The sequence below is a fragment of the Gasterosteus aculeatus genome, chromosome 21, assembly GCF_964276395.1.
Source record: "Gasterosteus aculeatus chromosome 21, fGasAcu3.hap1.1, whole genome shotgun sequence".
In the NCBI taxonomy this organism is placed as follows: domain Eukaryota; kingdom Metazoa; phylum Chordata; class Actinopteri; order Perciformes; family Gasterosteidae; genus Gasterosteus; species Gasterosteus aculeatus.
This window is the reverse complement of record NC_135708.1, coordinates 10,913,308-10,939,169: the sequence shown is the minus strand read 5'-3', so window position 1 is coordinate 10,939,169 and position 25,862 is coordinate 10,913,308. Positions and strand designations below refer to the sequence as shown.

Here is a 25,862-nt window from a genome sequence, read left to right as displayed (position 1 = left end):
ACGCATCTAGCTCTGCAGCACAGAGCTCTCAACTTTTCCAATCATAATGAAAAAACTTCCACAGTTACTGTAAAAGCTAAAAGTCCAATTCAACTAGATAGTTTGAGACTCAGGATACATCTTTTTTTGAAGTATGGTTGGTTTAAAAATACAATACAATAAAGTACAAATATTAGTGTCATAAAGAATATGCAAGGAAAATACTTTTTTTGCTGCCCTTGATTTAATTCCAAACCATAAGCTTTAGTTCAAACATCAACAGAGAAGTCATTCATGAACTTAGAAGACATTTTAGCCATTTTGACCCATTTTGGAGTCAATCATTTTTTCTTTAAGATCAACGTGATCGTAAACATTTTGGATGAAATAGCATTGAAAACAGGTTGGTTGCGGCGGACATATTTGCACACAATCATCTGTTAATAAACAAGGAATATCTTCAGCAGAAAATGTCAGTCACCAGCTCTCAACCTGGGAGTGTCTAATATGTCTATTTACTTGTCTTTTTAATACACAGTACAAAACAATCATCATTATTAGGGAACAAACTGTATGGCCTCCTATTTATCTCCAGGGCTCAGACTTCCTCTCATTCTCTTCTCAGCCAGACACAAATATATATAACTGGTGCAACACAACACAGCCGTGAAACATTGAGCCTATTGCTGTTATTCAGAGGTTTTTAATTCAGGTCAGTACAGTGATTATAAACAATAAGTCTTTAAACTAACACAAATAAAAACCAATTTTTGATGAACACTTTTTTTTCTACAAACAATTTAGCTGTAAAATTTCATCAAATCTGTGAAACAACATGTTACAAAACATGTTCCCTCAGTAGTCTTGCGTAGTGCTCTGGGTGATTTCTTTGAAGGTAAACATGCATTTTTCCATCAACTTGCTGATCTCCTGTCAGACCTGAGAAGAAGAAGAAAACATTCAGAGAATTCAGAGAATGGAAAATTGAAACATCACTTGATGAACACAACACATGAGCCAGGCTGTGCTGGCAGGCTCGACAGCTCCGAGCTCACCCAGTTTTCCAGCCGTTCTTTCGATCTTCTCCAAGGCAGACTGCACGTCTCCTGCCTCCGGAACCAGGACCTCTATCTCTCCCACATGGTAGCCAAAGTCAGCCTGGTCCAGATCGATCTGCACGCCCTTCTCCTCTAAAGTGAATGACTGGCGCACTGTTGTGAAATCTGCGAAGCACACCAGATTCATTTCGCTCAGCCAGGACTCGTCCCCCTGTGAGCGGCCTGCATCCGTCTCTCCGTCCCCGCAAATGTCTTTCAAGACGTCTTTCACCCTTCGCTGAATTTCCGGCAGATTGGTTATCTCCCTGTAGCGGGAACACAGTGCTGCGCCTTCAGACTGCACCCCGGATGGCTCTTCCGTCACGTTCGCCGTGATTGGGCACTTCAACTCCCAGCATCCCTTGCGTTTACGCAGCCACGTGTCTCTCAGAGTCAGGTCAAAACTGGGGTTGTCAAAGTACTGGTCACGAAACTGGCGCTGACCAACACACACTGCCGAGCAAAAGGAAAGGGAGAAGAGGGATGGCTGATTTTTAAAAAATGGACAACTAAACATTCAAATGCTCGTGAGGTTGATGCAGATAATTAAACTTAACTGTTAACAAGAGACAGATGGCCAGTGTCAAGTTACAGTGTAATTAAATGAAGTCCTTCAGGGACCTTTTAGAAGTTGATCACAGTGTTAGTGCAATACCTCAGTTCCTGATGTATGATGGCATAAATGTGTTGTAAACAAACTCAACACATACCCCCAATTTCCTCCAGTGTTTTCAGAATGTCAGCATTGCACAGAAACTTTCTTTCCACTTCCACACTCATCTGAAATGACACAATAAGATTAACATAAATTGTACTGTACGCTTTTACAGCATGCTCACAAATCAAGTTAACTAGGTGCATTTATTTCAGTCATGCGCAGTATGTTCAGCGTCACTACAGTTTAGAGGGAGCTGTACTTTTTGTTTAAATTGACTTATTCATCGACTTAATATCGTACAGATTGAGATATTATCATGAAGATATCAACTTCATTATTCAAAATGACCGTCACTTTAATATTCTGTTTTAAATGCATATTATACGGCAATGAACAATTCTAAATAATACTTTATTACAACCACGTGTTTATATATGAATTCCTGATTTTGAGTAACGTTTTTTGTTTTTATTACATTGTATTTTGATAAATAAAAGATATGCTCACTCCGCCACTGCATTTAACCCTTACTGTTGTGATATTTGGGTTTAGCTTCGTAAAAAACTCATTCCGTTTGTCAGTATCTTATCGTCAACCCCCGATTGTAAACTACTCGTGCGGCGCCGCAGAGGCTCCTGGAGGCGCCGCACCTGGTCGCCTCAATCCATCACGCCCGAGCTGCGCCGACACGGAACCAAAGCGCGTTAAATACCACCGCGCTTGCGGCCAACTGCGCCCTCACACACCTTCCTCCGGTCGGGCGCCTCAGATTCCCGGGATTCCGGTATCAAACGGAGAGCTGCGCTTCAACCCGGTCGCCCTACACGTCAGCGAAGCTTCATTTTCGCTCAGGCGCAGTCGGAGACACCTATCGCGGCGTTCACGAGCATCACTTCCTGGTCCCGGCAGCGCAGGACCCGCGCGGATGGTGCAGTTTTAATCCCCTCCTGCTTCATAAATATTCCACACACTCGACTGTTGATGTGCGCCACACCTAACACTTGATTGGAAACACGTTACGATGTGTGTGTGTGTGTGTGTGTGTGTGTGTGTGTGTGTGTGTGTGTGTGTGTGTGTGTGTGCGTGTGTGTGCGGCTGAGTGGTTATTTCTATATTATTCACCATTAATTAACTCGTCACACTCTTTGCGTCAATCCAAGTTGGCAGAATGGGGACTCATTTTTTATTCACATTTAATGTAAAAACGTGCGGGTTTCACATTTTATGTCATCGGCATACTTTATGGTGCGGGGAGGGGGGTGATCGTCACGAATGCTTCGCGTATAATCTCGATAACTCAAAAGGTTTGTCGGCATTTCAACGCGCATTCTGTGATAATCTAATATCTCCGCGGTTACATAAGGGATTTGATAGCCGCGTCTGTCCCTTCTGAATGTCAGCAATCAGCCTTGGGGGGAGCTGTGGTCTGTTTACTAGACGAGAGAGGGGAAGGAGAGCGGGATAGGGCGAATGAAGGGAGGGGGGGAGAGAGAGAGCGAGATAGAGCGAGGGAGAGGGAGAGAGAGAGAGAGAGGGAGGGCAGGCAAGAAAACTTTTCACTTCTGAGGAGCCACAGAGGAAGCGCGCGTGTATGTGTGTGTGCGCGCGCGCGTGCTGGAGCGGCGACCATGCAGGTAAAAGACGCATTAGCTAATTGCTCTGAACTTAATTAAACGTCATTCGCGATCGCCTAATTGTGCCGATCTAAGCGGGGAGGGCGGCCAGCGACCGATCGGGGGCTGAGCAAACGACGGGTCGTGCCCCACGCTAATCCGATCCCTCGTAGAAATCCAACATTAAATCCAAACTTTTTCTTCTGCCTCGTCTGTCCTTCGCCTGCTGGCTCTCTACACCCCCATCGCCGAGCCGACCGCGGCGCACGTACTCCGCTTCAAGTAGCTTTTTTTCCCTCCTTCCTTCATTTATTTTTTCTAATCGTTTAATTCTTTCGCCAATTACGGCTCGAAGCTGTTAAAAAATGGTAGTTTAAATGGCCATGTGTTGCACCGCGAGTGTTTTACGGTACGGATTCGAGCGCTAGGACGCGTCCGAAGGGGGGGTCTGCTGGGCGGCGAGGGAGGAGGGGGTGCGAGTGTTTTCAGACACATCTGTAAGCGGAGCCCACGTTCATTAATTAAATGGCTTCGGTCCGGCTAGGCCTCAATTTGCGCTGCTGAGCTGCGGGCGGCGGGCGGCGCGACGCGACGCGAGACGCCCGATTGGCAGCCCGCAATCACACGGGTAAGGAGGCAACTCGAGGCCGAGGTCTCGGCGGTGCGCCCGGCGAGAGTATTTTCAAGCCCGCGGTGAACTCGGTCGGCGTGTCGAGGCTGCAGTTCCCACCTGGACCGGGCAGAGTTCGTAGCGAGCGGAGGCTGGTGGCCAGTTGTGGACAGTTTGAGAAGCGGTTAATTATCTGCCTGCTAACAGGCTAGCTAGCCAAGTGACACGACTGTTATTAGCTCAACCTCCCGTTTTTTTTGTTTTGTTTATCACTTTAACGGCCGTCCGGGCTTCGCCGCGAGCCCGCAACGAGGTCACGCACGCGCCGGCCGCGTCCCCCGCGGTCTCCGGGAAGTGTCCGGCGATCACCGCGGGGTTATTTTCCGCAAACTAAACGGCATTTCCAGAGAGACTACTGTAATGCGACGTTACGGGGAGAGGGGGGGGGCTTCTCAACCTAGCTTGCTAGCTAATTGATTCGCCTGTGGTCGGCGTAGCTAATTAGACCGCTCGTTAATTAGCCAGCCACGAGCGGCGGCGGCGTCAATCCGGTCGTGTCGCGGCTTTTAACGATGAAGCTGGAAATGCGGAGCCTTCAAACGCGACGTACGTACCTATATGTCGCCTTGGCGAAACATTATCTGGTCGTATAGCGCTGCTAGCTTGCTAATTGGCGAGACGAGGAAGTGAGGATTACGACTGTGTTGGTATTTCTCCTCATGGGCATGGTTCGCTGTCTTGGTTGTTTTTTTCTGGGGGGGTCGTGGACGCTTGCAGAAAAAATACGTAACGCCGTGTTGTAAAAAGCCAGGCTATTGTGCTTTGTTGACTTCCCTAAAACTACGTGGGTGTCACAGTTATTTGATCATGCAGGTCGAGCCTATGCAGTAGGAGCTCCGATCACAGTTCGTATATTGGCCACGTTCCTCGTCCTTGGTCGGAACTGCGGGGGGGGGGGGGAGATAAGTGGGACTGTGACTGTACACCCTTTTGTTAATTGTCAGTGCATGTAATGAAGATCGCGTTCGTCTCCACCCGATTCTGCATGTAATACGTTTAATGTGCATGTGCCATGCGAGTTTGTTGAAAGTTTGATGGATTGCAAAGCGTTTGAAGCCGCAAATCATTCATCTAAAAATGCATTATGAGGCTCCTCCTTTATATTTCGGAGAGGCAATTAAAACAAATTGCATTATTGTTATTTGATACGGTTCTTGCAGCCAAAATGTAGGGAACCTCCTTACAAAAACACAGGGCCATGGCCTGCCTATTGAAGGGTTTGGTAACCGGCCTCTGATTGTGATTCAAATAGTTAAACACGGCAATGCATAAGCGTCGGCACACCTTGCCAAGGTGCGCAGTCAACAAGTAACCATGTACTCGTATGTCGCTGAAATATCTTCTCAACCTCCGGTTCTTCTCCTTTCTGCACTGCACTGGTGATGAATAGTTAGGGCCCCCCCAGCAGGAGTAGGATTGTCTAACGCCTATTTGTTTTGATAGGAGGAGTCTGGAGAGACAGTGAGTTGTGAAAGCAATGGAGTGGCAGAGTGGCTGTGCCCCCTGTGCCAAAAAAGGCAATCCGACAGATCCTCCCTGTCTCTACATCTCACAGAGCAACACAGCGTACTTCCATCTTGTGTCGACAAACTGCTGGACATTGTAAGTGCGGCTCGGCCGTACGTCACCGAACTGTACTCGTCGATCTTTAATACTTTGGGTCGTGTGCCATTTACGTGCGTAATGCGTAATGAGGGGGCTTGTGGCCCGTTTAACGTACAAGGGATAAATACATAACATTATATTCATGCATATAAATACAAAACTAAGGATGAGTGATGCAGTAGTCTCATTAGAACTTTTAACAATGACTTCACATAAGCATCAGCATTCACTGCTAGGCTAATGTATTATGCATTTTTTACTTTGTCCACTGTCCGTCAAATATTTTATGATATTTTCTTTAGATCATTTTAATTTTACCCCGATGTGGTTAGAGTGCACCGTTTATTGAATTTCAATTTGTAATAACAATTACAAAATTGTTAGTCATTTAACGTGCTTGAATGTAATTACTGGGTAATTACGCTGCTCTTGGTCTTAAAGTCTGCTGTTTGTGAACAAAGTACAATTCGTATCCAAACCTGAATGATCTACGGCATTGCTTTAAAAAAACTTATCCAAAGAATAATATTCGTTGGATAAAATGCTTTACCCACAATGCTGGAAAATATACAAATTTTTTGCATAATCCGTTACTATATTAGTAATTCAGTCCGACTTTTGAGGGTGTTTTCTCTTTGTGTTAGTAACTTGTTTTGGCCGTGTTGGCGTGTATTTTAACCACACATCAACAAGTCACACCAAATGTTGTGAGGCTTAAAAGTATTAGTAAAGTAAGAGTATTCAGCTCATCCAAACGGACTTGGTACGGAGTTAAGCTTGCTATGGGAATCTAGCTTACCATCTCCTTTCATTGTCTTTTAACAGGCTGTTCTAAAACAGGGGGGCAGTGGAGGAGCAGAGGACACAAGTACTCTGAAGTTTTCAAGTGAGTGTGAAAAGTACTACTGAAGATTTATTATCCAACCTGATTTGATCCATAAATGGATAAATATGATGTTTAATATTCTGCATTGTTGTCTGTTGTCGAAACGTTGTTTCCGAGCTAAATAGCAAAGGGAAGGCTTTAACTATTCAAAATAGCCCCTTCTGTGTGTTAGCTGGGTGCCGGTGGGTATGAAGGGTAACGTGTTGGTTTCTCTTATCAGTTAGACCTCCATTTACTAAAACCTAAAGATTAAACTGGAATATTCCTTTTATCAGGTGCTGAATCTTCACAACTGAAGCAGACGGACGACGTCTGTGCAGATCCCTGCCAATCAAGTGCGAGTTCAGACGCCACCCAGACGCTGGGAGACAAAGAGATGGAGGAAGAGAGAATAGTAGAACGGGAGGGAGATGAAGCTGAGCCAGAGCCTGAAGAGGAGGGAAATCAAGTCACAGGAGCCAAACATCCAAATGCAACTGAAAACGTAGAAATCCCAGACAGTAGTGAAAAGGCAGTTGGTAAAAATGGTGCGCCAGCTGAAAATACCCCCCAGTCATTCAAATGCAATGCCTGCCTGGAAACGTTTCCTGGCAAAACAGCCTTGAAAGTTCATTACAACTCTGCATCGCACATCCAGAGGATGACAACGGGCCCGGAGAAGCAAGGTGGGGACACCGATCCCCCGGCTCCCTCGGTTCCTGTCCTGCCTCGGCCATACAAACCCTACCAGTGTGCTGTGTGTCGAGTCTCTTACAATCATGCCATCACCCTCGAGAGCCATATGAAATCTGTCCTGCACCAGACCCGTAGCAGGAACGCGGGAATTGTCACACACGCAGCAAACAGTGCAGCCGCCACTTCTAGCTTGGGAGGCACCGCCACCAGTGCTGTAAACGCTGTAGTGACCACGGCCGGAAGTGGCACCAGTCAGTTGGTCACCAGCACCACCTGTGTTTCTCCAGGGGCTCTGATGGTGAATGCCACAAAAGACGGAGAGCAGGTTCCAACTTCCCAAGTGGCCGCCTCCCTCCTCACCTCCCCTGTGGCCTCGGCTCAAGCAGTTTCGGCCTTTCTCACCCTCCTCACATCTAGTCCCAGCACTCTCTCGCACCCCCTCCTCCCCTCCCTCTTCGCGGCTGGTGCTGCTCCCGGTGCCGCCGTGCCACAGCTCGTGCCTCAACCTCAAATGGTCATGCCCTTGATCTTGAATGGGCTCCAAACCCAGCAGCACATAGAGAACCAGCAGGGCCAGCTCCTAACCCAGTGTCTGCCGTTCGTAGGTCTCAGCACAGCCCAGCAAGCCCTCTTAACCCAAAGACTTACCAGCTTACAGAACCAGTGGCCCTCTGCAGGGGTTCCAACAAACCTACAGCCCTGCCCAGTGCAGCAGACTGTAAAGTGTGAGCGAGAACCCGAAAGACAAGACAATGACGAGACCCAAGAGAGGGTCTCGGATCACATCGAGGGTAGGAAAAACTGGACTACAGAGAACCTTAAATCTGAGAAAGTTATGGAAAAGGACAGTAAACAAACTGCCCAGTGTCCTAATATTGAAGATAAAGTCAGTGTTGAGAAAAGCGAAGACAATGGGAAGGCGCGCAGAGATAGCACAACAGATGGAGACCGCTCGACTGATCAGTTGGACCTGGAAGGTGATAAAGCAGCTAGCCTCAATCTCTCCCCAGTGAGCACAGAGAAGAGCCTCCGCAATAAAAATCTCTCGCCTTCTGCATCTGTGCCCAGCAACTCAAGCCTCAGTCCTTTAAATTTAAATCTTACACTGAGCCCTGATTCTACTCCTCAAAAATCCCACTCGGGCACGAGCCCCTGCGGCTCACTTGGCACCCCAAAATCTAGCCCGAGCACAAACGCCTTAACTAAGAACCAAACTCGACCTCGTTGTAATGCAATGGGATCCGTTAATCCAGACCTTCCAGTGCTGTCAGAGTTCCAGTCGGAGGTTCTCTGGGCATTCTTCGAGTCACGAAGTGAGGCTGACGCCGCCAGTCCCCCCCGTGAGGACTGCGAGGCGCTGGGCAGAGAGGTGGGACTTTCTGAGGAGGAGGTACGCAAGTGGCTGGGCCGGGCCCGACATGCAAAACGGAGGCAGAGGGCGACCCAGTTGGAACACCTGCAACGCCTGGCGGGATTTACGAGGCACGCCGAAAGTTCCGACTGCGACGATGAGGAAAACTCCCTGGTTATAGCAGAGGGGGACGATGACATTGAAGCGTCGGGTAGCCAGGCAATGGATTTGTCTAGTTCAAGAGGGAAACGCAGAAAGAGAGAGGCAGGGAGGGATGCTCTGGGGGAGACCTGTCTCACCTCTGACTCTGAAAATGAGGTCTACACTTCTGTCATCGTGTCTGATGAGGAAAGTCAGAATGGATCTTTGAGGGGGGGCCCTGAGAGCCCTGCTAAAGATGAAGCACATTGGGAAGTCCCTGGTGATAAGGGGCCAGTTGGGGGAAAGGTCTTGCGCTCCACAACGGTGTTTCTCTCTGATGCAGAGGATGAGTACGAGGTTGAGGAGTGTGGAGGGGGTCAGAGAGCGATCAGGAAAAAACGAAGGGGCGAATTTGAACGCGACGAGGTGGAGGTGAAGAAGGAGAGACTGGACCCTGATGTGGATCTAGAGTTGGAGGCCCAAGGGGATCCTCCAAGTTCACAGTGTCATTCTGAGATTCCAATCAGTGCGCTCCACTCACTTCCAATGTCCATTAACCCTTTTTCTACTCAGTTCCTGAGCCCTTACGTCCTCTCCCTTAATCCTTCGTTGGTTGATGGGAGCAAAGCGCCCATTTTTACAAACCCGCCCACCATCACGCGCTTCTCCAGCTCTCTACTCTCACACTCTCTCTCCTCCCACAGCCAAGCTTCCCACTACCTGTCCAATGGCGGCGACTGTGAGTCTGCTCTGGATCTCAGCATGGGGAAAAACAAGAAGTGTGCTTCTTCCTCATCCTCTTTGGCTGATAAAATTGCAGCACAAAAAGGACAGTTGCTGGATGGGCTCGGTTTGAGGCCCACCTCCAAAGGTCTGGTTGTCGTCCAGGTGAAGCCTGAACCCGTCACTTCCATGATCTCTTCCAACAGCAGTTTGAGTCTGTTGAACTGCAACAACATGACAAAGTCCAGTATTTACATGAGGGCAGCAGAGAAAATGAATGCCACGCTATTGGAAAGGGAGAGAGCGAAGGAGAAGGAGAGGGAGCAGGATCCGCAGCAGCAGAGAAAGTCCAAAGGAAAAAGGTATCGGGATATGCGACGTTCAAGGACCATCATTCAAGCGGAGCAACTTGACATTCTGTATGGCTGCTATTTCAAAGACCCAAATCCTGGGAAACACGAGTTTGAACAGATTTCAGAGTGGGTCCACCTTCCAAAGAAGGTTGTTCAGATTTGGTTCCAGAACATGAGGGCGAGGGAACGAAAGGGTGAAGTCAGATTCATCAGCGACGGCACCCTGGCAGCAGTCGGTAAACCTCTCATCAAATTTACCTGGCCTCTTTCCAAGCCCATTTTCTCAAACAAGCCCGCTTCAAATAATACCGGGTGCATCACGACTGCTCCGATTGTGCGCACCCTCATTAAGACTGAGAGGGAGCCTGTAAAGGAGCTTGGCAAACCTCCCACGGTGAAGAAAATGGCCCCGGTTCCTATCAAGCCCAAAGAGGTTGTCTCCTCTACTACGATGTCTCCCGTGAGCAGCAGCAGTGCTTCTGCAGCACCAAAGACTAAGCTCGAAACGACCAGCAATGTCACTATGGTCAAAGTGGCACCAAAGGTCCTCCCTCCTGTCCTGTTACCGCCACCCAAGGACCTGATCCCCATTGCCCCGCGGCCGACGCAGAAACGAAAGCTAGAAGAGGAAAGCGAGGAGGAAAAGACCGATGAGGAGCGAGACGATGAATGCGAGTTGGCTTCTGGACCAGGAAGCACTAACCGCATGGTGCCCAAGCTGCCCACAACTCCCATCAACAACAGGCCTCACACCACAATAGTGGTGCCACAAAAACTAAATGGGCTCAACTACTGGACCCCCAAGGTCCCGATTAAGATAAACACCCTGTCCAGAGAGCAACTGGCTCTCCCGTCATACGGGTCTCCACGTACCACCCCCACTCCTCCGACCCCCAGCACTGCGCCAGTTAGCCCCAGTATCCCAGGTTCTGCCAAAATGGCCATCCCCGCCCTCCCGGTTCGAGCCAAATCCAGCCCGACGGAAAACTGTATTCTGCCCCACTCATCCAACCGCAGGCCGCGCACACACCTGTCCTGCCTACAACTGTCCATTCTGCAGTCCTGTTACGAGACCTGTGCCCACCCGAACGCCATGGAGTGTGAGGCCATTGGCACAGAGCTCAACCTGCTGCTGAAGGTGGTGCAGATTTGGTTCCAGAACACGAGAGCCAAGGAGAAGCGCTGGAGGCTGCAACAAGAGAAACTGGTAAGCAGGCAGGTTGGCGTAGGCGTCACAGGGTTTTAAACATAACTCGTTGATCTAGTAAGAGTGACTATCTACTTAATTTGGGTTAACCTTGCTGCTCTGCAACTTTTTTTATTCAAAGTCTGGGCCATATTTTCACTTGAGTAGGGAATTGAGTGGAGGCAAAGTGATGAGCACTTATTGTTAATAAACCAAATCTAATGTAACATTAAATGATTATGTTTTACAAAACCTACTCGTGTTCTTTTCTAGATGGCAGTGGACCATAGGTCATTATTATTTAATTGTCACAAATATTGGTCAAAACTTCTGAATCTGATTCTAGCTGAATGTGTCTGCAGCTGACGTCCAGTTTTCTAACTAATTTAAAAAAGTAGTTTAGTATTGCTTGAACAATAGCATATATGAATTTATTATTATTCAAAGATTTTTTATTGTCATTTACACACTGTTTACACCCTGTATATTGAAATAAATAATTAATGCCTGCAATTAAGTTCTCAAAGTATTGCCCAAGATCACACCCATATTACACTCTAAAAAACAAGGCTAGATATCGCTTTTCATATTCCTAAAAGTGCATATATCTGTAGTTAAACCTGTAACTACCTTTTTTAAAAGCTGTGAAATTGAACTAATTCTCCTGCTGGTCCTGTCTGCCCACCTCCCCATCTCCAGTCTCCACTGTCAGGTGGAAAATTGGACATGAGCTCGGGAAGCTACCTGCAGTACAACGCCCTCAAAGCCAATCGTCCCATCCTGCCCAAACCCGTTCAGCTGACCGTGACGGAACCTCCAGCTTCCCCGGTGGCGGGCCAGCCGGTGCCGAAGGAGACCCTGACGGGCCGCTGTGACGCCTGCAGCTTCTCCTTTGAGTCCCGGGCTGCGGCGCGGGCCCACGTCTTCTCCCCGCTACACCTGGCAACCCTGAGAACCACTAACTTTGGCCAGCCGACGATGCTCGGCAACAAGAACGGAACCGGTAACGGAGGCGCTCACTCCGCCGCGGCAACCGGTGCTGGAGGCGAGGTGGTTGTGGAGTTGCCGCCGACTACAGCCACCAGCAGCAGTTAAAGACTCGGATCACGATTGGTCTGCACACTGACTCTTCTTGGACCCATTTGGGCTCCTCAGATTTCTATAAACCAATTTGAGCACTAATCCTTGGAAGCTAATTTTCTTTAGTTTTGAAGGTGGCTCCCCCTGCACCCGCTATCCCTCGCTCATTTTCACTGACTCTAAACCTGTCGATCGATGGAGCTCACCTGAAATCCAACCCAACAGCAGACTATTTCCACGCTGCTTCACACTAACTCAGTTTCTGGCTGATAAGCGATTCGCCGCATCGCAAGTCTCCCTTCAGTCCTTACACACTTTATCGGTCCTAAGCCTGTGGTCATATATGACCTTCCTATAACTTGTAAAGGCACCCAACTTGCCCTGCTTGAACTGTGCTACCCTAAAGACTAATGAAATTGTGTTTCCTCTTTGGAAATGGCCATTTGACCTAAGGCCTGGAATGTTTTCTGGTATAATAACTCCCAGTTTTCTCCTGTGGAAATGTATTTCTCATGCCTACTTTCACTTCGAGGGCAAAGGTTGCTTGGATATAATATAACTGGACTGAACCATCTGTAGAGGAGGAACTGGTTTTAACTGTCACCTTTTTTTTTTTTTTTTTCCCTACAGGAGTGATCTGAAGAGTGTTGTGTCCACTCATTTGGGATAAAAAATAGAGGTACTTTAGAGAGAACAGAGCTGTTGAATTGTCCCCATTTACATGTTCATAATTTTCACGACAATCCTAATAGACAGGGCGAAAAGAGGCTGAGGAGCGTAAAAACTTGGCATACCGCACTTTGACACATTTTACATTGTTTGAAATGTTTTTAAGCATTCAAATGCAAAGTGTCTTTTTATGGAAAGATACATTAATGCATGGTGGATGCCTTATTATAAATCACGTGAAATGAACTGATTTTTGCTAGTTAATAAAACATGCTTTAGGTGTAAGCATACTTGTGCATAAGCAGACCTGGGTATGTAAATGAAGAGGTCTGTTGCAAAATGCTTTTATATCAATTTTTTGGGGGGGGAATATGATGTCATATTCTGTACCTAGATCATAGCAAATCCTGCCTGTAAAGTTGCCAGCATCCTATCGGCCAAGGACTATAATAACATAAATACCAACAATCTTGTTTTTATTACAAATTACTTTGATCCTGTGGATTTCGCCTTCCCTCCAAATGGTGTACATCTCATTTTGAAATGCAGCTCTTCAAACCTTGAGGGGTGAAATAAATGTATTTACGTACTGTGGGTGTGTTACACATACGCCGTCTTGAGAAGATACCACCAGATATACAAAATCCAGCCTGTGTGATCGTTGTATAATGTAATTAATTTCATCCTCACCTGGCCCGGGGGGGTCAGACCAAATTTTTTTAATCTACTGTTTTATTTGCCATGAATACTGTGCATAAGACAGGAAAGATAAGTACTCCACTTTATTTGCTTCAATATTTATATAAATGCCAATTATAAGCAATTAAAAACAGACTTTTTTTCCATTTAGGTCAAAAGTCAAGTCCCTAGAGATGTTAAACTGGGGCTTGAAATGGGCACCCCCCCCCCCCGCGCCCCTGCCCCCCTCCCCTCGTTTTGTTCAGTTTTGAAACAGAGTTACTACTTCTGGAAATGTACGTGCTGTGAAATGAGATCTCGTATCTGGAATCCACAACAAGGGAGAAAGTTTGGTATTGCTAGTATCCTCAAGGGACTAATGAATACTGAAATCTTGAAAGCAAATTAGAAAACATTAAACATGTTGACTGAGAGCTAATAAGATGGTGCTGTGTTGAAGGACACCTAACATACTAAAGATGTTTTCCTTCAAATTAAGTTGTATATTAATGTTACTATTGATAGTTTTAACAAACATGCAAAACTTAAAACATGAATTTTTTGTAAAGAAATATATTAAACAAATAACTGATATTCCAAAGTAATCCTCCCTTTGCTTTCTGTCATTCAAAAACCAAAAAGCAAATCCTGAGGTCGACAGAGAGCAGGAGAGTTGTTCGTAGATGCAAACTGTAAAGAACATCCCACGGCTTGACACTTGCACTAGTCCACAATCTTTGCACAAGCTACAGGCATTTCAAATGAACACAGCCATGAACATGGCATTAAGAGTCACTTGGTGTGTTTTTTGAAACGTGGAGGGGAACATTTACCTTTCATGAGTAATAATTTGTACTCTTGGAAACTGTATCTTGTGTGTAAAGCAAGGACTGGAGTGCTTTAACTTCAAGACTGGGATTACACACACACACACGCGCACACACAGACACGGTGTTGCACTGTCCAAACTAGATAGGTTTTTATGGAGATCTGCTTTTTATTCTCTTATGTTTCATTGTCACTTTGGATTATCACTATTGTTATATCTGTACTACTACTTATACGATGTATCATTACTACCCATCACTGTTTTTGATTATTATTGATTCATACTGGTTTTAAATGCCACGTCTCTGCTCATATACAATATGGTATTCCTATGAATATTGAACAATAATAGTGGCAGTGTTGTTATGAATTGTTAGATTTTTGATTAAGCTTATTTCTTTCCTCCTCACTTGTACCTGCCTTTTTGTGTTTGGTCTCCATTATGCTTTCTTTGATATACAGAAAAACAAATAAAATCAGTTGAACAACAAAACATATCTGTCTAATTGCAGAACCAGTTATTTGGTCAAGAAGCAAACCTGGTTATGTAAATTAGGAAGATTAAAGTTGCAAAAGTGCTGTCATATCAGTCTTTGGTGGAACAATTTATTTGTGAAATGGGCTTTTTTTATACTTCTTAAAAGAAATTCAATCATGGATATGAACAAATACATATGATGTTCAGCCTAAGCTGCACATTTTAAATAAAGATCACTTATGTCACACTGTAGGAGACAAGTGTGCCTAGAATTAATTTGCTAAATTTTCTTACCAGTTTACTTACCATTGACTGGTTTATGATTGACAGAAACGTAATCCAATTAAAAGCATACATGGGATTTGGAAACCGGAAAACCTCGTACAGACAACCAATACAAACGCGGCATCTATCCAAGGGGTTGGTCTGCAACCTTCCGCTAGCGAATAGGAATGATAGTTTTACGCCCGCAGTGATGCATGACTCCGCCCCCGGCTTCCATTTCTGAACTGAAGCGACGCCGCCGCTCTCGCGTAGAGTCCTCGCCTTTTTTACACACTCATTTAAGTAAATAAACCAGGTTATCTATCGTAAATTAGCACCGCCGCGAACCGGTAGTGAGTGAAACTGGGGTTAATGTTCATTGCGGTAGGCTGTTTGAGCAGTGGCTAGAACTGTAGCTAGCATTTTATTCCCCATTTTAACTTTTCTGAGCGGCGTTTTTCCGCCGTTTTTTTTCCTCGTTTCGCCGCCCCGCTCACTCGACTCCCTTGTGCGTGAGTAGGGGCCTGTACGCCGGCTTGGCCACGAGGCGCGTCGGCACAGTTGCAACAGAACAATGGCGGAGTTCGGCAACGGACTGACGGAGGAATCTCTACTAGATTCAGATCCCGGACATCCCGAGTTGGAAGACCCGGGTGTCGGTGACGAAGAACCGGGATTAGAAGACGGAGAGGCCGCAATCGAGGACCCGGTAAGTGAAGGGCATTGTTTCCGCTGTGAGAACCCACATGGTACCATGCTGACGTTACAGGCGAAACGTAGACGTTAACTAAAGCAACCGAGGCATTTTGTTATTCTGCTTCTCTTCAAATCTTTTGGTCACATGCCGCGCAGCGTTACGCTACTGCTATCGCTAGGTCGATATTACAACCGCCATTGTGGTTCACGCAGTGCAGCACAAATGGGTGGTGGCATGCGTGGTTTCGGCAGCCATCTTGGCGCAACGGCGGCGCCAGGGAGCAGTCCGAGCCGTTGGGCGGGCGGGTGGGGGGGGGGGGGTCCTCGTTTCCAAAAAAAAAAATGCGAGACGGAGATACAAGAGACAGCCAGGGGTGAGGGGAGGACAGGCCGCCGCCATTAGCCGCTGCTGTACGGGTCCACTGCTCGAGAAGGTGACCTGCGTACGGTAATGACATCTTTTATTTCATCCACCGTCACTATTATTGCAGTACGGGGACCGGCGTGCGTGCACGTTCTAATTATCGATCACCAGAAGGTCGTTGGCTTATCCCGAGCTCCCAACACCAAGTGCTGCTGTTAAAATGAGCAGGAGACACGTCGACCGCTATCACTAGGCGCGAGATAAATGATGGAATTTGCACCTTAAACGACCATTAGCCCGGTAGCTAACAGCACCCCGACATGCTAACAAGCTAGCAGCGCTCTATGAAGCTGGGGCGGGGATGGCGGACGTGTATCCTTGTCATTCATTTCGGACAATGGTTGGTATCGCACGTCGTTGGCAGGCGGGACGTGCTGTAACGTAACTGTGGGTCAATGATGCCTAATCTTCCCAGGCCGATACCGGCACCCCTTCGCACATTCACCGATAATGTCTGCAGCAAGTCCAGAGGTTCTGGGTGGTGCTGACCTCCTCTTGTCCGTCGGGCAGAGAGAGAGAGAGAGGGAGAGCGCGGCATGCAGGCAGCGCAGATGCAGGGGGGTTGCGGTATTTGAGGGGCTGGGTTTGCATCCGTCCATGCTTTACTAAAGCAAGAACAACGAGGGGGGGGAGTGGAAGAGCATGCACTGAGTATGCGACAAAAAAAGATAGCAGCTACAAGTGGTCGTTGTCGGATTGCTTTCTTTTTTTAAACCATCTTGCTGTGATGCATTCGTTTCTCTTCTATGAGGGCTGTGGTGGTGCCATTATCGGTGCAGTATGTCACAGTGCAGCCAGTTACCCTCCTCTGTGTCACCGGCTCCGGGTGTATCGGAGGGCCTTTACCTTACAAATCCCGCCAGCACGATCAGCAGCCCTGGATGGAGCCGGAGCGACTCCCACTGTGCTGCAGTGCACCACTGTCAGACAGGAGGGTCCGCTCCCACAGCGGACTGACCCATCAGCTCACTGTAGGAATAATGCAATTTCTGGCAGCGGTGGTTCTGTGTCCCTTGCAGTTAATCATACCTGATCATCGTAGCTCCCACCTTCCCTCCAAATAAATTTAACAGTGGCGTTTCCAAAAAGCCTTTGTTTTAGTAGCTTTAAGTAGAGCTGCAACAACTTCATATTCCTATTGATTCATTTATAAATGATTTATTGATATGTCAGACTATATTTAATGTCAGCTAAGCGCGCCGTCAATTTAATTTGCCAATTATATTTTGCAGGCCGCACAAGCATATTCGAGTTGTAGGCAGCAGCTAATACAAAATTGGGGTGCTATAGTTAATAATGCTGTAAAAATGTGGGGGATGAGCGGCTTCAAATGAGGTTCGGGACGAGTCTGACATTTTTAGATCCAAGTAGTCCCAGTGTAGGTCTTATTTTTCCCGTTTGAGCTGAAACAACGCACGCACGTGTTTGCATCGGAGTCATTGTATGACAGCAGCAACACATGCACAGATTCAGCATCTGTTTCCCGGTGTTGGCAATTGGGAGTTAAGGCCATGAAATGATTACATTTCATTGCTGAGTTTGGCAGTTGGTAAGCGTGGTATACCAGGCATCCACATGTGACTATGGCATCTGGAATTAAAAGGTTTGGTGAGTTGTAGCATCCCTGTGATGGACTGACTGCTCTAACAGATTTTTTTTTTGTGTCTGCGTTGCAGGAGCTGGAGGCAATCAAAGCTCGGGTTAGAGAGATGGAGGAAGAGGCGGAGAAGCTGAAGGAGCTCCAGAACGAGGTGGAGAAACAGATGAATCTCAGCCCCCCACCAGGTGCGTTTTGTGTGTGGATGTATGTGGCGGGGGCCTCTTGTTTGTCCCCGGGTGGCCAGCTTTCCTATCCCTCGTTTTCCTATCGTATATGCTAATGAGTCATAATAATCTTAAAATATTTAAATTCTCTGGTTTTATGCCATTAAAATTTTGCTAATTTGAATATTGCAATGTAGATAAAACTGTATCCGCCCACAAACCAGTGACCTCATTTCTAGTTTGAGGTCACTGGTTTTACTATTAAAATGTACATTAAATGAGTTTGGGTTGTTATTTGGTTACAGGTATACTGCACAGAATGATCAGATATAGCTGTTTACACAAACTCCTTGACTTAACATGCTAATAATATAAAGTTAGGATAAGCCATCAAACTGGTCCATGTGTTAGTTTTATAATACTCAAGTGTGTGCTATTGGTTGGATCAATTCAGACTTTAATAAAACTACCATCACTTGATAGTGAATTTCTAGAAATTAATTTGTACTTATTTTAGCAACAGAAATACTAGTCCCAGTGAATGCATTTTTGAGCAAAACGTGATGTGTTTTCTGCCTCTACGCTGCAGTCGGTCCAGTCATCATGTCCATCGAGGAAAAGATGGAAGCGGATGGCAGATCTATTTATGTTGGAAACGTGAGTTCTAGTCTTGAATAGAATATTATTATTGTGGATGGATTTTATTTTAATTTCTATTGTTTGATTATACGCTAATTATTCGAAGTATGTGGCAGTCTTATTCTTTCACATTTTTTAAGAGTTCCCCCAACCACCGGGCCGCCGTCTGGTACCGGTCCGTGGGGCGTTTGATACCGGGCCGACCACCGAAGGAGTAAGTGGTCGAGGATGTGCGAGTGCGGTTTCCTCGATATCAAACCTTTTTCTTGTCACCTTTCTTCAGGTGGACTACGGTGCCACGGCAGAAGAGCTTGAAGCACACTTTCATGGCTGTGGTTCAGTAAACAGAGTCACAATCCTATGTGACAAATACACAGGGCATCCCAAAGGGTAAGACACTGTCAGACGTCTTTTTACTGTGTAATCCAATCGGCAAATGCACCAAAGTAATGCTGTCGGCAGAGGAATCCAACAGTGGATGGATTTTTATTAGGCGTCCATAAAACATGAAGTGTGACTAAAGCCGAATGGGTACATGGGATTGCGTCTGGATAAGGCAATATGCTGGGATGGGCGGGACCAGGATCGAACAAGTTCTGTTTAATAAGATCAGCAACGATTAAAAAGCACACACGGCAACACAAAAAACCGGTATGCGTTGCTCTTGCCATAGAACCTTCTGTATAGGACACTCATTTCCAACAGAAATGGCTTATAGAGCTAAAACGTTATTTCCTCAGAGGGATAGATGTCTTTTACCATATTGATTGTCTGGAGTTGATTTGTCTGCTCTTCCCTACACATTGCTGCTTTTTCTTTGCATGTATTAGACATTTGCATTATTATGGTTAAGTAACCGAAAGGGCCTCAAAGTGAGGCTCCGGGTATCCCAGAGGTAAAGATGAGATAGAATTGTTCCAACCTCCATAATATGGACACTGATCGTCTTATTGCGCAATAGACAAACAGATTCTCGTTGAGGTGGTCTTTTGTTTCAGTTTATTTAATTTAATTAAATTTAATAATTTAATATTTCTCTTATTATATTGTATATAATGTGTATCTTTTTATTCTATTTTCTTCCCTGTACATGCTGCTGTGATACCAAAATTTCCCTCTTGAGGGATCAATAAAGTATCTATATCTTATCTATCTATTTGTGGAAGATTTGACTTTGTATTTTTCTTCAGGTTTGCCTATATTGAGTTTGCAGACAAAGAGTCTGTTAGGACAGCCATGGCACTGGATGAGTCTCTTTTCAGAGGAAGGCAGATAAAGGTAAGATCGTTTAAAATATTGTATACCTTTTTGTTCCTACACCTGGGACATGCTCACCAAACTGATCACAGTGAATACCCCAACAAACAGTTGCAGAATAAGCATAATTGGCTAAATTTAGTTGTGTATTGGCCAATACACCAGTCTGTTCAAAAACAAAAGGTAATCGGCTCCTGATCCCCTAATTGAGTTAGTTAGTGAATTAAGTCATAACTGTTTGGCGGTTGTGATATTGGATCAATGCAACGGACTGGATGATGGTTAGTTTATGTAACGGTCCCCCGCTGTTTGTTTTATTTCTGCTCAGGTGGGCGCTAAGAGAACAAACAGACCCGGTATCAGCACCACAGACCGCGGCTTTCCACGGGCTCGGTTCCGATCACGGGGTGGCGGCGGAGGAGGAGGAGGCGGCGGCGGCGGCGGAAGCTTCTCATCACGTGCACGCTACTACAGTGGCTACACACCACCCAGAGGCAGAGGGCGGGCCTTCAGGTGAGCTGTCACTGAGGCGCATCACTTCTGACCCCACGGGAGAAAGGCGGACTATGAGTTTGTGTTGTAGCCGCTTCTCTGGAACAGCCACTCAGATTTCATGTACGGCAATTTGTGCCTTCGGCGGATAGAACGTCCAATGTAAATATGGACAGTGTAAATATGACGTGCGCTCCCTCCAATTGTTATTAAAAACAATGTCTTTAGATTTGTTCAAACCGCGTAAATAGCAAGTAGGCATTGTACTTGTACATAGAAACAGTGGTACATGCCGTGTAGTCCAGCTGTGGGACTGAGGGACTCATTGCATGCCACATCACATAAAACCATCCATAGTGGCCAACCAACTTTGTGATCATCCTGTTCTTCCCAGGCTGTGCATACATTCTGCATTAGTTACACCCATCTACTGGGGTAAAGCTTCTGACACTGCTCTTTTTTTTTCAATTTCTTTTTGGAAGTTTGGAATGTCTATTTACGATTGGGTCTGCGTTTCTTGGCAGTGAAAAGTGCAAACCATTTTGCATTTGCACTGTGGCATTTTGTCAGTTTCCTTTTAATGCTCCAATCCAGCAATTCTATGATCCATATTGAACCACAGAAGAAGCTTGGTGTTGATTATTGTTGTGCACTTGGGTTCAGGTGGCTTTCTACACCCACGGTTTTAATGTGTGTTTAATTCTGAGCTTGCAAAGTTTACTTGTAGTTGTCAGTTGACTATTAACTAGAGCTGCCCAGTTTCCATGAAGATGATACTCAAAGCAATCCGGTTGTGTTGCCTTGTGTAGACATGTTTTTGTTTACTTATTTATTCATTTACGAATAGATGAGAGTGAGGTGTGGTTCCAAACCCGCTGATCAGCGTTCCAACTCCTCCACACACACTGAGAGAGTGAGATACTCTGATCATCCCTAAACGAAGCATCTGGATCCTTCAGGCCTCGGCTGTAGCTTAATACTTAATGTGCAACATGTAACATTTCTCCCTGTAGAAAGACGCCGCAGCATAGCAGTTATTTTGGAAAGATCTGTGAAACCGTCATACAGAGGCTTTTATTTTAGCCATGTAACAGTTTGCCAAATTCTTGTAACGGGCTCCCATTTATTCCAACTTTATCTTTTGAATTTCTACTTTCATTTTCGCCCTTGCTCTTACAGTCAAGTAGTTGTGCAAGGAGTTCAGCAAGTCTACCCTCAGATCTCCAAGAAAGGGTTGCATATCTATTCATTTCATTGTGTGAGAAAGTGTCTGAACCTCAAGGTCAGAATCTCTCATATCTCGCGGTGCACTCGGCCCATGCACTCCCACACATACCGAGGAACCCTAACCCTGCCAGTTTGCACACTGGGATCGGCCCGAACTGCAGGACAAGGCGCACAAAGACGGGGGAAAAGCTTAGGGGTTGGTGCTATTACGTCAAGGCTCCAGAAGCTGAAGGGACTGATGGTGAGGTAGAATTTGGTATCTTAAAACTCGGTGCTTAATTAGCATTTCACGTGAAGGCTTTAAGTGGTCTGTTTGTGAGCAGAGCTCCGGCTTGCTGTGACTGTTGACCTTTTGAGTTCTGCCCGACTGACTTGGAGTCAGGTGACATTAAAGCGCATGAAATGAAATGCATCCGGATCAGGAATGCATCATCCTAATGTTGCAATCTCGTAGGCCTGTTTTAACCTCAGACCTTTTTAAGTCACTTAATTGTAGGCCCAGAGCTTGTAAAAGTGTGATGCTGATAGCGGTGGATTTAGGAACTCATCCCTGCGTTGCTTTACCGCATGCAGAGAGTCGAGTCCACTTGAAGGTTGCATTAGGGATTCATCCCATGTCTGCTTAACCCTCCTGTTACCTTCAATGCAGGCCATTTGACCCCCACACCCAGAAAATGATCATAATTAATCTTTTTCCCATGTTTATACATTAGGAACTTTGCTAGTTTGTTGACTCCCTAACTAGCACATTAAATTATCAGTCGGAACCTGGAACCATTATGATGACGTTAGAATCACTAAGTCTGCCCTGTTGTTCAAGTGGCGAGACGGACCATAATAACTTTACATTTTTGGAAGGTAGTGTTTTCAGTTCATAAGAAAGCCTCCAAAGCACGATAAATGCTTTAGAAGGCTGCGATGCGAGCTTTTATAGCACGGTCAGTCTCCCAGTAGCCCCTCGTGCACCCACACACCAAACCCAAATTGATTCAAATGTGATACTTTGTAGATTATTTGATAGTATACTGCAGGTGCAGATTTTGTGCCTGAACTGTGGACGACCTTATTAGTTTTATAAAAGTAAAACGGCGTGGGGTCAAATTAACCCCAAAGAACACCGATGCGTACAACATGTGTACAGGACATTGAAAACACATTTTTAATTATCTATTTAGATGTTAAACATTGGATGGGGTCAAATTTACCCCAAAAGTAAGAGGAGGGTTAAGTCAGTCTTGCGGTTGAACAAAACTGGGCTGCGATCCAACACTTGGTGACCCGTTTCACTTGTGCCTTGTTTTGCCTTTGGACCTCATCCACGGTGAAGAGGAGAAACCTTTGCATTGAGCCACTGTGCGCTTGGGAAGATTTGCCTGTGCAGGGCTGTGATTGTTCAGTCCCACAGATACGTTTCATTAAAGTATCGAGATGTTGCTCAACCCGATTTGATAAGAAGTCGGGCTTCGCCAAGGCCAACGCTTTTTGTTTCTTTTTGGGGGGTTTTGTGCAAGCTAAAATCCTTACACCCTGGCTGAGGACAAAGAGTCGTTAATGTTAACACGCTCTTAAAAAAATAATTGATGCCTGGCTGCAGAAAGTGTTTTTCACGTGTACTGCGTCCATTAACATCATTTTGCCATTTTCCCAAGTTGGTACAGTGAGACTATTTTGATGTGAGCTAGAAGACTTGCATACTGTACTGATGATGTGCAATTACATTTCTGGTGCTTATGTAGTGTTTGCCTTTGCATGTACATTAACCCCAACACACAAACACACACACCAACCCAGAATCACCTTTACAGCATTCACTCCCAGAAACAAGGGTTCATTACTGCAGCCTGACTTCAGCATCTAGCCGGACAGCCGCTGGCTTCAGCCCCAGTGTGACATTTTTTTGTGTTTGCCACTGAATGATTTGTGTGTGTGCGCCTTGTGTGAGAAACCAGATGTGTGAAAGGTTTGCTGCTGCCTGGCTTCTGTGTATGTCTCAGACAGTGTTATGAGTGTCTAATGATGGCACATATTGTCCCGTCCCAGTGTGCGTGTGTGTGCGCGTGTCTTGTGTGTCTTGCTGGGGGTATATGTGTGGTGCTGTTTGTCCTCAAGGTCTTTCCCCGCAGTAACCCAGAGGCGGCTCTCGCAGAGGGAGACACACACACACACACACACACACACACAGAGAGAGAAAGAGGGAGAGAGTGCCTTTGCTGTCCCCCTCACACCCAGACACAAATCCTTATTCCACCATCTGGAACTTAAACGCTTTCCTTCTCTTGACAAGCTGCTTTCAGCTTCTTTCAGCACTATTCTTCCAGATTGATTTGTGGGATAAATCACCTTGTGAGAGCCAATGCCGCTAAGACGGCATGACGATTTGGTGATTGGGAACATTGTGTCATTCGTTTTGATATCAAAAATATTTTTCCCCCTTCAGTTTGCAGACCCTTTCTCTGGCCACAATCTCACACGTATATCTTTTTATCTATATATATATATATATACTCGCACCAGAAAATTGGTGTCAGTCTCTTAAGTCAACCGGAAAAAAAACAACTCACCCTCTTTTTCTCTCTTTTCCAGGGGCCGAGGGCGAACAACATCGTGGTATTCCCCTTACTAAACACCCCCTCCCTGTCCAACATCCCCTTACTATCAACCCTCTCCCCTTTTTTCCATTTAGAAAAAAAAACAAAACATGCACACACACATGCACGCACACAATGAAAAAGTCACCTCCCCCCCCCCAACAATAAAAGAAGAGAATCCCAGAAGAGAGGAAAAAAAAGACAAAAAAAAACAAAAAAAAAAACAACCTCTCCTGGACAGAGAGACTGACTGGCCGCAGTGTGCGATTGTGTGTGAGCGTGCGTGTGCGGAGGTTGATGCGGTCACCCTGGTAAGGTATCGGTGGGCCATTAGGAAAAGAATAAAGTGGCTGATTTTATTTTTGTTATGAGGGATGGGAGGGGGAGGGGGGCTGTAGGAGAGGTTGGTGGTATCTCAGGCTGCAGATGTGTCTCCTTTGGTCTGGCTGTGACTTCCTGCTTTTCACACCATCCCAACACAGCCCACCCACTCACCCTCCACCACCACCAAAAGAGAGAAACTTAAAGTGGGTGGGGGGGGAGGGAAACGGCAACAAACGAATACATTGTTTTTGTTTTTAATGTACAGTACATATGTGAACTTTTCACTAGCCCGAGTATTTGTTGTGTTTTTAAGTTTTGTGGTTTGGAGTATATCACCTCCCTACCCCCCCCTCCCCTCTCCCCCTTTGTGTTCGCCGTTCTCCGCCCTCTCCCCCCTCCTCGCTGCATTTTATAACTCATGCTTTTTCTCCCCCCACCCCTCCATGGCCCATCACTCCATGGATTGTTGTTGGACAGTGATGGACCTTCAGTGTTCAGTGGGATTGTACGTGCATAGATTTTTGTTAGTTTTTTTTCTCCTTGTGGGGGGCGGGGGTCCTCCTGCTGCCACCTTCCTGCTGCTCGTTCATACCCGTCACCTCCAACTCAGGCATGCCCACAGCTCCTTTTATTATTTTGAAAGACATCAATGTTTTTATTTTTTGTGCAACCCCCCCCCACCCCCACCTGTTTTCCCGTCCCCTCCCTCTGTGTCTCCTGTCTCTCCTCCTTCCCCTCCCCGTCCTCTCTCTGTATATTAGACCACTTCTTGTCGTTTCAGGTTTCAAGACCAGTGGAGGCTGACGACCCCTCCCCAGGTGGCACAGGCCCCCCCAACTGTCTCCGCAGCGTCTCTCTCTCTCTCTGCTCCCGCTATGCACACTCACCCCATCCTGTCCGTGTGGGGGGGTGGGGGAGGGGGGCAGGGCGACCACAGGCCCGCTGCGGGGGGCATTTACTACAACAGCAAACGCTGATGATGCTTTTAGTCCCTTTCGCATTGCATCTCTCTCTCTCACACACACACACACACACACACACACACACACACCGCTCTGTTCAACGCGCAGCACACACAGAACTTAACAGGCAGCCAATCCAACACATGATTTCTACACGGAGAGCTGAAGGCAACATAGCTGAGTGGCAGGAAGGCAAGTTTGCGTGAGTGAGGAAGGCAGGACCAGAGGCGAGGGTGTTTTTTGGGGTGTACAGTGCGGACCTTAATGCGCCCCCTTCCTCTGACTGCGCAGTGCATTCACGGCTTGTCTGAGGAGCGAACAGCATTGATTAATAATTTAATAAATGGAACGGGCTGGAGCGGTTATTTTAGGGAAAGTAGGGTGGAGTTTGTGTGGAGACCTTTTTCTTTTTTTGAAAAGGGGAGTGGGTTTGAACAAATGTTCTGCTTTTTTATTTTTAACCCATGAGTCTGTATCGGGGGGGAAAAAATAAAATAAAGACATTGTGTAAAAATGTGAGTGTGTCTGTGTCAGTTTGTTTAAGTAGTTCAACAG

The 25,862-nt window shown here is 46.3% G+C and overlaps 3 protein-coding genes across 15 annotated transcripts; 2 read left to right on the top strand and 1 right to left on the bottom strand.

Annotated features, from left to right (window-relative positions):
• Positions 1-204: 204 nt before the first annotated feature.
• On the bottom strand, positions 205-4,716 carry thtpa (thiamine triphosphatase). Of its 8 annotated transcripts, none has more exons than XM_078095705.1 (5): positions 4,572-4,684; positions 1,787-1,856; positions 1,634-1,697; positions 1,035-1,529; positions 205-918 (listed from the first exon to the last, which is right to left on the bottom strand). In XM_078095705.1, coding segments are annotated over exons 3-5 (597 nt in total). In that variant the 5' UTR covers positions 1,635-1,697; positions 1,787-1,856; positions 4,572-4,684; the 3' UTR covers positions 205-817. The 8 variants fall into 8 exon arrangements, with proteins under 8 accessions (XP_077951831.1, XP_077951829.1, XP_077951830.1 ...); XM_078095703.1 differs by lacking the exon at positions 4,572-4,684 and adding an exon at positions 2,481-2,684; XM_078095704.1 differs by lacking the exon at positions 4,572-4,684 and adding an exon at positions 2,242-2,395.
• zfhx2 (zinc finger homeobox 2) lies at positions 3,274-14,685 on the top strand. 4 transcript variants are annotated; one of them, XM_078095672.1, is made up of 5 exons: positions 3,274-3,368; positions 5,461-5,619; positions 6,448-6,508; positions 6,784-10,958; positions 11,637-14,685. In XM_078095672.1, exons 1-5 carry the CDS (start codon positions 3,363-3,365, stop codon positions 12,030-12,032), a joined length of 4,797 nt encoding a protein of 1,598 aa, XP_077951798.1. In that variant the 5' UTR covers positions 3,274-3,362; the 3' UTR covers positions 12,033-14,685. The 4 variants fall into 4 exon arrangements, with proteins under 4 accessions (XP_077951798.1, XP_077951795.1, XP_077951796.1 ...); XM_078095669.1 differs by having other exon boundaries at positions 3,356-3,629; XM_078095670.1 differs by lacking the exon at positions 3,274-3,368 and adding an exon at positions 3,801-3,975.
• Positions 14,686-15,058: 373 nt separating this feature from the next.
• On the top strand, positions 15,059-25,823 carry pabpn1 (poly(A) binding protein, nuclear 1). 3 transcript variants are annotated; one of them, XM_078095667.1, is made up of 7 exons: positions 15,059-15,643; positions 17,731-17,839; positions 18,408-18,475; positions 18,741-18,847; positions 19,648-19,735; positions 20,043-20,227; positions 25,127-25,823. In XM_078095667.1, the coding sequence occupies exons 1-7, from the start codon at positions 15,509-15,511 to the stop codon at positions 25,320-25,322; spliced, it is 888 nt and encodes a 295-aa protein (XP_077951793.1). In that variant the 5' UTR covers positions 15,059-15,508; the 3' UTR covers positions 25,323-25,823. The 3 variants fall into 3 exon arrangements, with proteins under 3 accessions (XP_077951793.1, XP_040023736.2, XP_077951794.1); XM_040167802.2 differs by having other exon boundaries at positions 24,017-25,823; XM_078095668.1 differs by lacking the exon at positions 15,059-15,643 and adding an exon at positions 15,908-16,078.
• Positions 25,824-25,862: the final 39 nt, after the last annotated feature.